The following is a 12,652-nucleotide window of genomic DNA, read 5'->3' as shown; positions in this document are numbered from 1 at the left end:
CCTAGATAAAAAGGAAAGTCATCAAGTGACGAATTTTCGACAATAATCATTTAAAATAATCGAGTTGAATCCAACTACTATCGAAAATCCTGAAACGGACGAGAGGGATATTGCGAGGAGATATGCGGAGATTTATTGAGTATAATCCCGTAGGTCCACAAAGTTATTACGTGGTCCGTATCAGGTGAGCCGAGTGTAATTATGATATTTCAATATCAATACGTATTTCCATGTCGTCGCAAGATACGAAACGATAGTTTTCACTATAATTTTGGAAGTTAATGGACTTCATAAGCTTGGAAAAAAGCACAAAGAACGTTTCACTTATGTAGAGTGGAAATGTCTCGCGGGCTATAGGGACTTGCTTCGAAACTCACGGTTATTTAAGTTTTTAATTTTACATCCCGTAGCGATTCCAGCCGCCGCCGCTGCTAATAACATATCTGAATGTTAGATAAAGGTCTAATTTAATGTTTGACCTTTAAAATTGCGTAAATAGATGAATAAATACCAATGCTTATAGGATGTTAGAATCGGTTGGAGCAGTAGGTACGAGGGAAGCGAACATCTCGCTCCCCAAGGAACCTCTTCGCACGGTAGAATAAGCGCATTAAACCTAACCATTTTATTTGAAATAAATTAGCCAAGGAGCTAAATGATTTACTTAAAACATATGAAAATTTTTCAAAAAATAGTCAAAATTTTTTACAGGAAATACAATCATAATAATCGCAACAATAATTTCCAATATTAATTTCTGTCGAAGTGATACAATAATAAATTTACCTAAAGTAGAATGTTACAAATATTATTAATGGATCAAATTGTGCCAAGTATACAGGCGATTATTGAGCCAATGATTCTTTTAGTGATTTCCAAAATCTTTTTTATACTGAATGTCTTCTTCCACGACGAATAGCATTGAAAAGCTTTAGATTCGATGTATTACACCACCACTAGATTTCGCTAACAGCCTTAATTACAGCCAATTTCCCACGAATTTCGCAACGTTTTGAAACGCGAGTGTCGACCAATAATTACCCAATCAAATCCACGTTTGATGATAACAAATGTGGAGGTCGACTGCAGAAACCCCTTACAATCCGTGGAGGAGATGGCCATTTTCTCAGGCATCAGAGAAGCCCCTTTGCCGATGAGGCATTCGGTAACAAAATAATCCTGGACCACTTTTACACAAAGCACCAATGTGAAGAAAATATGGAAAAGAAGAGGTTCAGGTTAGTGCTCCGCAATCAACTACAAGAATCACCTCATTGTGAATGATAAGAACAGATTCATCCAGACGGAAAAATTTTCGTATACAGTCTAGTTGATCGGAAAATTCATATTTCTTAAGAAAATAATAAGATCGGATGCATTGCAATGAGCTAGTGCCGATGATTTAGGAGCAAAAACTGACTGATTCGTTGCTGCACATTTACAAGTTGCGAATACATACACGTAATTGGATTCGTTGCCAGTAATTGAAGATACCAGTTGCGGTTGAACGGACAGTATTTATCTTACTCGATACCAGCTAATCTTAATTGTGAGAGCTGAGTGGGTTTGTATGAAAGTGCACGGTAAGTTAAGCGTACATGATCTCCAATCACATCGTACTGAGCACTTTCCATTTAAAATTACCCAGGCATAACCCAAGGGAAACCTCTTGTTTCAATGACACTCAATGTATTTATCTTCTCTGCGGCAATGAAGTGTAAGTCATTTCGTATTTGGTACACATCCGACTTATTCTCAAGATTGCCGCCGGATGCAATTCCCATTGCAAGATTATAGTGGTGTATTCCCACAGTGTGAGTCCTATCTGTCCACCCTCACTCCGAGATAATGCGATACGTATGAGCCGTTCTCTTGAGCCATCAAAGTGAGCCGTTACTCGCGCGCCGTAGGCGGTCACTCATTCAACTTCTAAAAAATGCCCGTATTTGGCTAAATCTATGACGTCATCTGGATTTGAGCGCAAATTAGGGAAACCAGAGTGAAACACCCCATCCCTGAGCCCCATTCCTCTCTGAACTTCCTGCAATACAGCCGCGGATCCGAACAGCAGGAATGCACATTTAAAGACTCAGTAAATATTACGCGGAAATATTCGCCGTAAAACGTGTGGTGAGTTGAGCACGCGAGGAAAGGCAGCGACGAGAAAAAAATGTGAGTATTTCCCGTCCCCCACCCCCGACCACTTATCAAAGGTTTATGCGCCAATCACTCACTATGGAAACACAACCATCAGCTGCACAAGGACACGACGCCCTCCTGAGGGGACGCATGGCTACCTGCATATCGCTCAGACCGTTATTATTTTCTCCCGGATAACTCGCTTAAACGCCATCTAGAAACTCATATCGTATTTAGAACAATCCCATGTCTACAGAAAGGAAAATACTCAAATGGCCGTATACATAATTCTCCCACGGCTCGTCCACCTTGCAAGTCAAAAATGTCACTGCGTTGGTGTGCGGGAAGGGCGGGGGGAGAAATTCACCGCACGCACCAAACACCAGCCTCTCAACCGGAAAGCCCAAAACACACATTCAATCACAAAAAAACATACACAACAAGATCCTTTGTTTGTGGGGGCTGTAGGGACCTCCACTAAGGATTCTCGCTCCACTAAAAACCGGAAATCTTCACAGGATAGGCCCGTTAGGGATATCCAGTAATTTGTGGAAACACACGCACTCAATAAGCATTCATTCACATATTCACTCACCTACAAATGGCTTCAATCTTCCGGGAGAAAAAATATATTTCTCCAAGGGAGCGTCGTCGGGGATCAGCAAGGGGACGAGGAATCACACGTATACGTATTTCGGCTAAAAAAGTACTCATCGTACTCAAGGAAAACCAAATCATTGAGTTTTTTCCTTTCTACAGTTCCGAGACCGTAGAAGCTCAACCCTCAATTTTGCACTTTGTTTACAGTTGAAAATGGCACTAAAGTGCTGAAACCGGCCGGAAAATAATAGGGTTTAGTGTAAGAGTAACGAGTGTATTTTTGCCTTAATATTGGCTTTAATTTTTGTCTATATGCATATTTTAAGGCAAAAAGAAAGCATGCATGTACACTAATATGCGAGCTCTCTTGCGAGGGCGCGTAGAGTTCGGCTACAGCACGACTTCGCTTGTTGGAGTGGGCAACTCTAATTTGAATGCGTGCCTTCGCCCGAGGATACAATCGTCATTTTTGCTCGGGACTACACTACACTTGAAGTTGACTCTCATTGTCGAGTCGTTCCGAATGGAGAAAGAGTCAACCCTCCGGTATACCCGACGGCAGCGCCAAAACGGATAATTAAATACTTACGTGCAAATATGCAGGGAAACCACACAAACAAAAATAAAGCAATGGCGGTGAATGGACGAAAGGTAGTAGTCAACCTTTTGGTAGACTACTAGATTTCATCAATTTCACAGCATGTAATCAAATCAAATCCACAGAAAGAGTCAACCTTTTGGTAGACTACTAGATTTCCTCAATTACTTTACGACTACAAGATTTCTTCAATTCCTCAGTATGTAATCAAAACTAATCGACAGAAAGAGTCAACCTTTTTGGTAGAATAAAAGATTTCATCAATTACTTCTTATTTATTGCGAAAACGGCAATTAGAAAATGGAAGCAGTACCGATATTAGTCGTACGTGGCGCTGCCGTCGGGTATACCTTGAGGTTGACTCTTTCTCCATTCTCTAATTGTAAGACTTCTCATTGTCGGTCCAAAGCTCTTCCCCTCCCCTCCCAAGTTCCCCCTCCACAGCCACTTTCCCCTCCACTCGCCGCAGTTCTGCGCTTTGAGGGGCCACGAAGTCTTGACCAGTCGGCATCTTTCGCTCGACACGTCTGTTCTGCTGAGAGGTTGCTCGTTTAAAACTTGAAACATAATCCTGAAAATTACTGGATACGTATATACAGATGTCATTTGTCAACATTTGATTGTATCAAAAAATTCACCTCAGTACTTCCGATGAAATATTTTTATGCTTAAAAAATAAGGCGATGTTAACTAAGGCGTGCTCAAAATTTCAAGACGACAGCCAAAGTTAAGAATGATTAATACTGCATCATCAAAATGAGACCGGATGAGACGGAGGTATATCAAATCATAAATTATATCGATGTACACCACGAAATACATCGCACTGCTGACAGACAAAATTCCAAAGTTTAAAAATCGCTTTCCTCAAACTGGACCCCGAATGCGATGTGTATAAGAAAAGCAAAAGAAATATATAGAAAAGAGACTTTTCGATACCAATTATTGAACAATCTACCGCCGTGTAGCAGTTGAGTGACATAATTAACCAAGGCTGTATTCGTTAGTTGGCAAGGAAAGGGAATTGTAAATAAAACAGTAGGTCTGCGCAGTTCAGTCGCTTTTTCGCATTTTCTAGCCCAATACTCAATATGAATTAGAGACTCGGATGCCTCGGAGACCTGGGGCCGTATTCTGTAACTCCAAACCGATCGGTGCGGCACCGATTCGTCGGGTGCGACGTCACACCGACTCCCGGTAAGAAGTCGTACGATTCTGTACGAACCCGATCGGTGCGGCACCGACGTGAGGGCGAGAGATCGTCGGTAGCCGTACCGACAGCAAAAAGGTGTCGGTACGGCCACCGACAAGTGGGTTTCATCAACTCCCCGGTGCGAATTGTACGTTTTATTTTGTTTTTTTTCTCATCGCCGAGTAAATAATGAGGTTTGCTGCAATGTTATCTTTTTCTGCCCCTTCGAATAGGCCTCTATAATTCACTATGTCAACATCTATATTGATTACCTTGACATAAATATAAGATATTGGTTAATAGACATTAGCTTTGCCACTATATAATGACTTTCTCTCATTTATGTTACCACTTTCACTCGCTTGTAATAGGATTTCTTTCACTCTATCATCATTTATTTGCTCCTTTGACATAAAAAAGATATTTTTGATTAAATATGAGTTTTGCCGCAATGTTATCACTTTATCTCACTCTGAATAGGCAACTATTATTTCACTCAATCATCATTTGGCGTTTCTCTCGGCATAGAAATAAGATCTTTTTATTTAAGTATGAAGTTTGCCACAACGGTATCAGTTTCTTTCATCTGTAACAGGCAACTATATTTCATTTTATCGTCAGCCATTGATTCCCTTGACGATGAAAGAAGATATTTGTTAATAAGTATGAGGTTTACCGCAATATTATCATTTTCTCTCACTTGGAATGCGCAACTTAAACATATGTATTTCACCCAATCACAATTTCTTTACTTCCTCGTCATTACACTTCTTTTAATTACACCCAGTTCCATATTTTTATAACAATTTCGTGACTTGTTCCTCTAATATGACATTTACATTTGCTTTTGAATCCTACGTTCACGTTCCATGGTATGTTACGGAACTTACTTAATGACAACTATATTACCAAATCATGAATAAATAGCAATATACGGAACCAATATTTTAAAAAAGAAACTACGATCTCAAGGATAGTTTCAATAATTCATTCCAGCAACAACAATCTCCATCACATACAAACTTTATTGTGATGTTGTAATATTGTTTCCTTCGATTCTGTATGTACAGCATTACTACCACACATTATATAAGCATTGTTAACAACTTATCCAATATCGTTTATCTTAATCTACCAATAAGTCGTAATTATTCCGCAAATAAAAAGATTGAGAATGACGACAACAAACTGTGCCAATGAGTCTTCACTTGTTTTTACCCTTCTTTCATTGGTGGAGACACGTTTAACTTCGGATATATTCGGATTTTCCCTGTTTGGGAAGGAGAAGGAACCGTACCGACTGGTTTGATACCGACGACCATACTGAATCGCTGAATTAGCCGTCGTCGGTATGGAAACCGTCGTCGGTACGGAATGATGTGCTGTCGGTGGGCTGGGAAGGGAAACCGACCGGTGCGGTACCGACGAAATACAGAATACGGCCCCTGGCTTGGATTGCCTGATAAATTTAAAGAGCAGATATCTTCCTGAGCGACAAGGAGAAAATCATCTTGGAACCTCAACATGCTTCTAGATCCGACATATACGATCAATTAAGAGAGACGTTTTGCCGAACGAATTTGTTCAGGAATTCGTTTTATCTCACAACAATAAACGACTTAATTCTAGGCGGAAATTCGTACGAAAATCTTTTTCTCTAAAAAAAAAAAGGCTAGTGACATTACACCACACGCCATTTTATAAGGGTGGCGATGAAGAGTGCACCTCTATGCCAAAGGCGATGCTGCCACCATCTGCAATTGGATTCGCGAATGAATGCAAAGCATAAACTGACAAGCGAAATTCACTCTAAAAGTCAGTATTGAGAGTGCCTCATATTCGATTAGTTGTAATTGGTGATTAGATGTAACAAAGTGAAATTAATTAAATTACTGTTAACGATGACATCTTTGGTAATTTTGACTTGTATACGAAGCAACAAAAAAAGTAGTTTTTACTTTTTTTGCTCGTGCGAGTGATAGTTAAATTTGAGTAATAGCAGGGACCTAGCCAGGAATTTCGTTCGGGGGAATGAATCAGGTGATCCCGTGGTTTGCCTTTATAAGTTTCACCTATCCAGGAAATGAAGATCGCAGCGAAATACCTAGGGAAGGTGTCGTAAAAATATTACCCAAGCCCTCTGTCGGCCGTTGAGGAAAGTTAACGCTTTGCCTATCTTTCCCGGGGTACAACTTAAAATAAACAAATAAATATTCAATTGGTTGAAGACCATGAGTTTTTCTTCATTTTGCTTTTTTATATTAATAACGTAAGTTGCATTAGAGATGCAATTCTTTGTTCATTACAATCTAGTTTGTATTCAGATTTGTTGTCATATGCAAGATTTATACTTTTTTATTGTTTTTATTTATTCAGCTTATATGCACACTAGCTATTTTAAATAAACTTTTGAATTAATGTGTAACAGTTGAATACTGTTACTATCATTAAAAAAACACATTTAACATCAATTCCATACTGTGCCATAATTAACCAAAAATCGCTAAAAATTTACGTTCATTACCTAAGATAAAAGTTAATCTCTCAAGAATGGTCAAACATAATTCGATACTTTAAAAAGCAATGTACAGCTGAATTTCTAGGCTAATCGCGCTTACCCCATGTGCCGCGTAATGTATAAATATATTGCACATCATCCATGGGACGCACTTGCCCCATGTACGGGGTAAGTGCGATCCCTCGACAAGATTGTAAGAAAAAATTTATTAAAATTACCACTTTACAGAGAGAGGATTTTCAATCTAATTATCCTTTTCAGTGATTCACATATATATTATGCATTGAGTCTCCTGTTTTTAGCTAGCCTAGAAAATTTTCCTAAGCTAGTTAAAATTGATATATGCCATTTAGGGGTCGCACTTACCCCACCTTACCTTACGAAGTAATAGGTTTTTAACTAATTTTAACACTTACCATAATCGAAAAACTTCATTTTTCAAAGAAATCTTTTGTAAAATCATGAATTTTCAATATTTTGTTTTCTTTTATGATGCGAAGTAACTGTGTTTTTATATTTCGGGGAGGGTCCGGAACCCCCGTTCCCTCCCCTGGCTACACCACTGAGTAAGAGTTACATTTTAGTAATTTATTCCCACTAAGTTTTTCTCTATGAGGGCTGTGTTCGATGGGTTAGAAAAGCACTCTGTAATATGCCAAAAGAAGACCAAAGGTACCTATGCCTTTTGTAAAACATAGAAAGCAACGAATGCGAGGCTCACGATAAAATAAGGTTCCTAAGCAAAACCTCAGGAAAAACCTGAACATTTGAGCAGCACATTAGAGGGAAACGGATACAACAGTTAGGGCATCAAGAAGAAGAATGCGTTTGCCAATGAGGCAGTCGTAAACAGGATGGAGCTTATGGTAGGATTGCAATGTAAGAGTTTAAATAAAAACTAATCAAAAGTCTGATCTGGAGTGTAGCGTTTTACAGTGCGGAAACATGGACACTTCGGAAGGCGGACGAGAAAAAACTAGAGGCGTTCGAGATGTGGGCGTGGCGAAGAATGGAGAAGGTGAAGTGAACGGAGAGGAGGAGGAACGATGAACTGCTGGACATGGTGGATGGGTGAGGAGAGGCAACTTTTAGATGAGATGCGGAGGAGACAGAAGGTACGGATGTAGGGGAAGTACTGAGCGGGGAGGGGATGTTGAAAACAGTGTTAGATTCGGGTAGAATGTTAGGTAAACGAGGGAGATAATGGGGCTTTTAGATGGAACGAAAAGGAGTAAACCTTACAGTGAATTGAAGAGGTAAGTCCATGAAGTAAGGGGAGACTGTCAGAGAGCCTGCTGCGTAAACATTCCAAGCAAATATACATCAATCGGTAGAGTACAGGAAAAAAACATAAGTCTCACCTCACAAATCGACACAACTCCACACGCGAGCTGTTCTCGAGAATTGCCTTGCAGAGAGGAATGCATGAATGTGCGCACGCGTACCGGTCTTCATTCCAACCGGTACCTTTCGCCTCTTGCGGAGCACTTGGAACACGCACTTCGTTCGTCCTCTTCCTTAACGTCAACTACGGCGACCCATTTACAGTATTTGCGACTATCGGGGATTGTGAAGTCTTGAATTACACGTCGTATTCGACTGCTGTAGCGCAAACTCATAACGATATCACGCCTCTGTTATCGTCACTTTAGTGTCCCTAGAGAGTCAATACGCTTCGTGAAGCAAAGGACGGAAAACAGAATAAATTACAAACAATTTGTCTCTTTTCGTGGGATAACTTAATTTTATTTTGGCTTACAAATGACCCCTCATCAAATGAATGACCAATGAAGTGAAAAGAAACCGAGCAGTAAATAGAATTTTTGATTGCGTGGCCAAATCAACTATTTCGGCATAACCAAAAGTTAAAGTTGAATTGCTTGAACTTGGATAATTATATCGACCCAGTACTTCGCATTCACTTTCCACGGGTGCGAGTCGAGCGGAATAGTCGCCGGATAAAGGAGTCACCTTCGACGAGTACACAAGACAAAGTATTTGCAAAAATCATAAATTAATCGCTACACCAGTGGCGGATACAGATCCCCCCCCCATTGCAGAACCAGAATTGTAACTTTTTATATCATAACATGGTATTGTCTTGTCTATGTGTATAATCAATATAATTAAAACTTTCTTAAACTTTGCATGTAACTTTGCATTTTATTATTTAATGATTGTTTTTCATCACGATAAAAGTATAGATACCACAAAATATAATTTGCGCCCCTTTGAGTTTTTTCTGTATCTGCTACTGCGCTACACGGGCAAGGACGACTGATTGCGTATCTCCTGTAGACTGTTATTTTGACACTTGCACTGCATTTTATCGATACTAACCTTGCATGGCCAATATTATTTCAATGGGTGGGAACTATTAACTAGAAAGTGGCTGGGGAATGTCTTAAACTGTCTAAGGCTTTCGCGGCGTAAGATTATGATAAATTTCTTTCGGGTTGGATTATGTATGCAGACATGTCGTAAGGATAATGTCTCAGCATCTTCAGCACTAAAGATGCGCGACTAGTCTCCCAACGAAACGTTTGCAACTGCGATGCTCGCCCTAACGCGGAGAGAAACCCGAGAAGAACTCAATGGTATGCTGGGAATGCACAACACACTATTAATTAATTAAAGCATTTGTTTTCTATATTCTTTGGTCATTTGCGCACCGTATGAGTGCAACTACCCTTACATGGATAAACTTATCACTAGGAACTCTAAATAGGATATTTTGACACAAGTTTTCACAAAAACATTGAAAATTACCACACTTTCATCAAACTTAAACCGACTTAGGTTTTGCGTAATTGTCAAGGCTCAAGGAAGATCGTTATCCGTTCAAACTTAGGTCGATGTAAGTTGGATTAAATTGCGGTAGATATTGCGTGAATTTCTACCACCATGATAGAAATACTCCACCAAATGAAACCTGAGTCTATTGCTTATAAATTAGGAATTTTCTTGGGGAAAGGAAGAAATGGAAGCCTGGAATGTAACAATTTTAGGATTTCAGTATCATAAATAAATCGAAGTCTGGAATTGATTAAAAACGAAGGAAACTAGGAAGAAGAATTCCTTCAGGTAAGTGAGGGAGAAAGGGGTTGAAGTAATATTACCAAGGCTACGATTATTGAGATACCAGGAATTAATGAAGCACAACAGGCAAGTGTAAGCATTGATGAACTATTGGAGAACGATGCGCGAGGCACAGGAAGAGGTAGGATGCGTTGACCCGCTTGTCGGGAGTTGGTGACGTCATCAACACATCTGCGAAAGGATTATTCAGGCCGCCACCTTGGGTCACAAAGAAAAGTACAGACGGAAGGAGAAAATGAGGTAATTAAAGGAACAGGGATGGCATCGGGAGAAATGGAAGGACATAGTGCATACCAATCTAAATCCTGAATCACGCGATGATTTCTTTCAGTACCTCAGAGTAATAATAACCCCAACGACAGCTTTTCAGGGACCAAAAGAGTGATCTCTCGACCAATCACATTGTCATATCGCCTCAATCCCTTTTTCCATCGCTTTCCGTATTTACACAGCCTGTTATTCCACCAAAGTTAAAGGTGACGTTACAATCGCTTTTGGCGGCCTTGCGTTCTAAAGGCCTGGTTACACGGTACATTAACACGTACAAGTTAATGTACGTTTGCATGAATGATTTTGGTGGACCCGAACGGAACATGTACGAATGCATGAACTAAATTAGAACAGGTTTTATTTTCTGTGCATGCATTCGCACAAGTTGGGTGGTTACACGGTGCATTTTGGCGTTCATTCTCGCGTTCAAACATTTAGATATTAACCCGTACGTGTTAATGTATCGTGTAACCAGGCCTTCATTGGCAGAAAGACGCGCCTGACATGGTTTCAGCGACAGAAAACGTGTCGAGAGATAGAAAAAAGGGACGGTTCATGGATCTACCGCGGAAAATGATCGCATGAAACGGTCATTATCATTCCGCCTTCGTTGGAGCTAAAGGGATGGGGAAAAAGTGATCGCGTGATTAATTGGAATTCGGAATTTAGCACCGCATAATCATAGTTCAATGAATGGTTACCTCCTCCATTCCTGTAGCACAGGTAAGGGAATCTCCAGACGTTTCCGAGTCCGACGGCGTAGCTGAGGCAGGAGAGGACGAACTCGAGGGGCGAACTCCACTTGCCCCTGTCCGCACCGCCAACCCCATCATTGATAGCAGACATGCCCTTACTTATCGCTATGCTGCTGCTCCTGCAGAACACTCGATCCGGATCAGTCAACGGAGAGAGGGGAGTCACTGCAATATCTCTGCAATACTCTTACACTCACTCACTCATTATGGTTTATCGGCGCAAAAAAAGACAGAAAATAATTCCGCACTTTGTGTCTGTTTGCTTCCAGGGCACGTTTAAGTGTGGCTCAAACAGGTCACTAACTCACTTGGGTTGATCAACGCAAAATGAATCAATTCGAACCAGTCTTGCGACGTCTCAGTCTACTCCCAGGGGCACTTGATTACAGCGTACAGATTGCACTATGTCAACTTCTGGGTCATATAATTTGCGTGAATTACTTCACAAGTGTCTTTGAAGAGTTTGTGAAGATGTCTCCAACAAAGTCTTCACGTTCTATGGAGGTGGGATTGCGTTTAATATCCTTATATTCGTTGAGGACACGACACTTTAACTAGGGTTCATCCACGCATTACTGAATTAAACTTCACTCTTTTTCTTTTGATGTGTGAGGGTGTCGGCCTGTTTCGTAGATCCGGTTGTCTTCTAGTTTTCTGGGGATGCTGTTACATCCACAAGAGCGACGGATATGACGATTTCTTTTAGGTTCGCAGAATGGTGCATTTAGCACGACTGGTGAAGTGGGAAGGTGCTTGTTGTGTTCTCCTCGGTCGGTGGTTCGCTCGCGGGGGACGCGTTCCTCCTCCGTCAGGATCGGCGGAGGCTTTGACTGCGAACGGCCGGGAAGCAGACGGACACAGCTGAGCGAGAGGAGGGGAGGGGTGTGTTGTTGCCGTGACGACGGAGGGGAGGGGGCGCTACTTGTGCTGCGGTGGGAGGGGAGGTTAGTTGTGGTTTGGAGCGATCGAGGGGAGAGGAGGGGGCAACGGTTGAATGGGGACCGCGAGCGGTGACGTCATAGTGACCTAGGTAAACACTGGGGAAGCCCCGGAGCGTTTCATTCTCAGGAATAAAGGGTTGTTTCCATGGAGATTCCCTCGACAGCCTCTAGACATTGCGTCACACGCCGCGCATTTAAATGCGTTTCCAAGAGTTGCCACTCGCGGACAGAACGAGCCGAAATTCACGAAGAAATAATCCATGATTTGGGCTCAGGGGCGTACCCAGCGAGGGGCTGGGGGGGGGGGGGGGGGCGGGGCAGTTGCCCTCCCCCTAGAAGCAAAAATCTCAAAAGTCTTTAAGCAAAATCAGTACTGAATTGAAACGAAACTATTCAAAAAAAATTCTTTAAACCCACGAAAAATTATATACATTAGTATAAGATATGTAACTAAAATAAAACTGTTTTCTCAAGGAAATAATCTCATAAATCCCATGGCTTGCCCCCCCCCCCCCTAGTTACGCTCCTGAGTGCGCCCTT

At 41.2% G+C, this 12,652-nt stretch overlaps 1 protein-coding gene across 1 annotated transcript in view; it reads right to left on the bottom strand.

Annotated features, from left to right (window-relative positions):
• The window catches only part of LOC124156998 (sodium- and chloride-dependent neutral and basic amino acid transporter B(0+)-like), a 125,553-nt gene extending 113,552 nt beyond the window's left edge, over positions 1-12,001 (bottom strand). Inside the window, exon 1 of the mRNA XM_046531450.1 lies at positions 11,118-12,001. Within this exon, the coding sequence (XP_046387406.1) occupies positions 11,118-11,262 (145 nt within the window). The 5' untranslated portion in view covers positions 11,263-12,001. The remainder of the gene's footprint in view (positions 1-11,117) is intronic.
• Between the last annotated feature and the right edge of the window lie 651 nt (positions 12,002-12,652).

This window comes from Ischnura elegans, chromosome 4 (genome assembly GCF_921293095.1).
Source record: "Ischnura elegans chromosome 4, ioIscEleg1.1, whole genome shotgun sequence".
NCBI lineage: Eukaryota > Metazoa > Arthropoda > Insecta > Odonata > Coenagrionidae > Ischnura > Ischnura elegans.
Note: the sequence above shows the minus strand (reverse complement) of the source record. Positions and strands in the feature narration are given on the sequence as shown.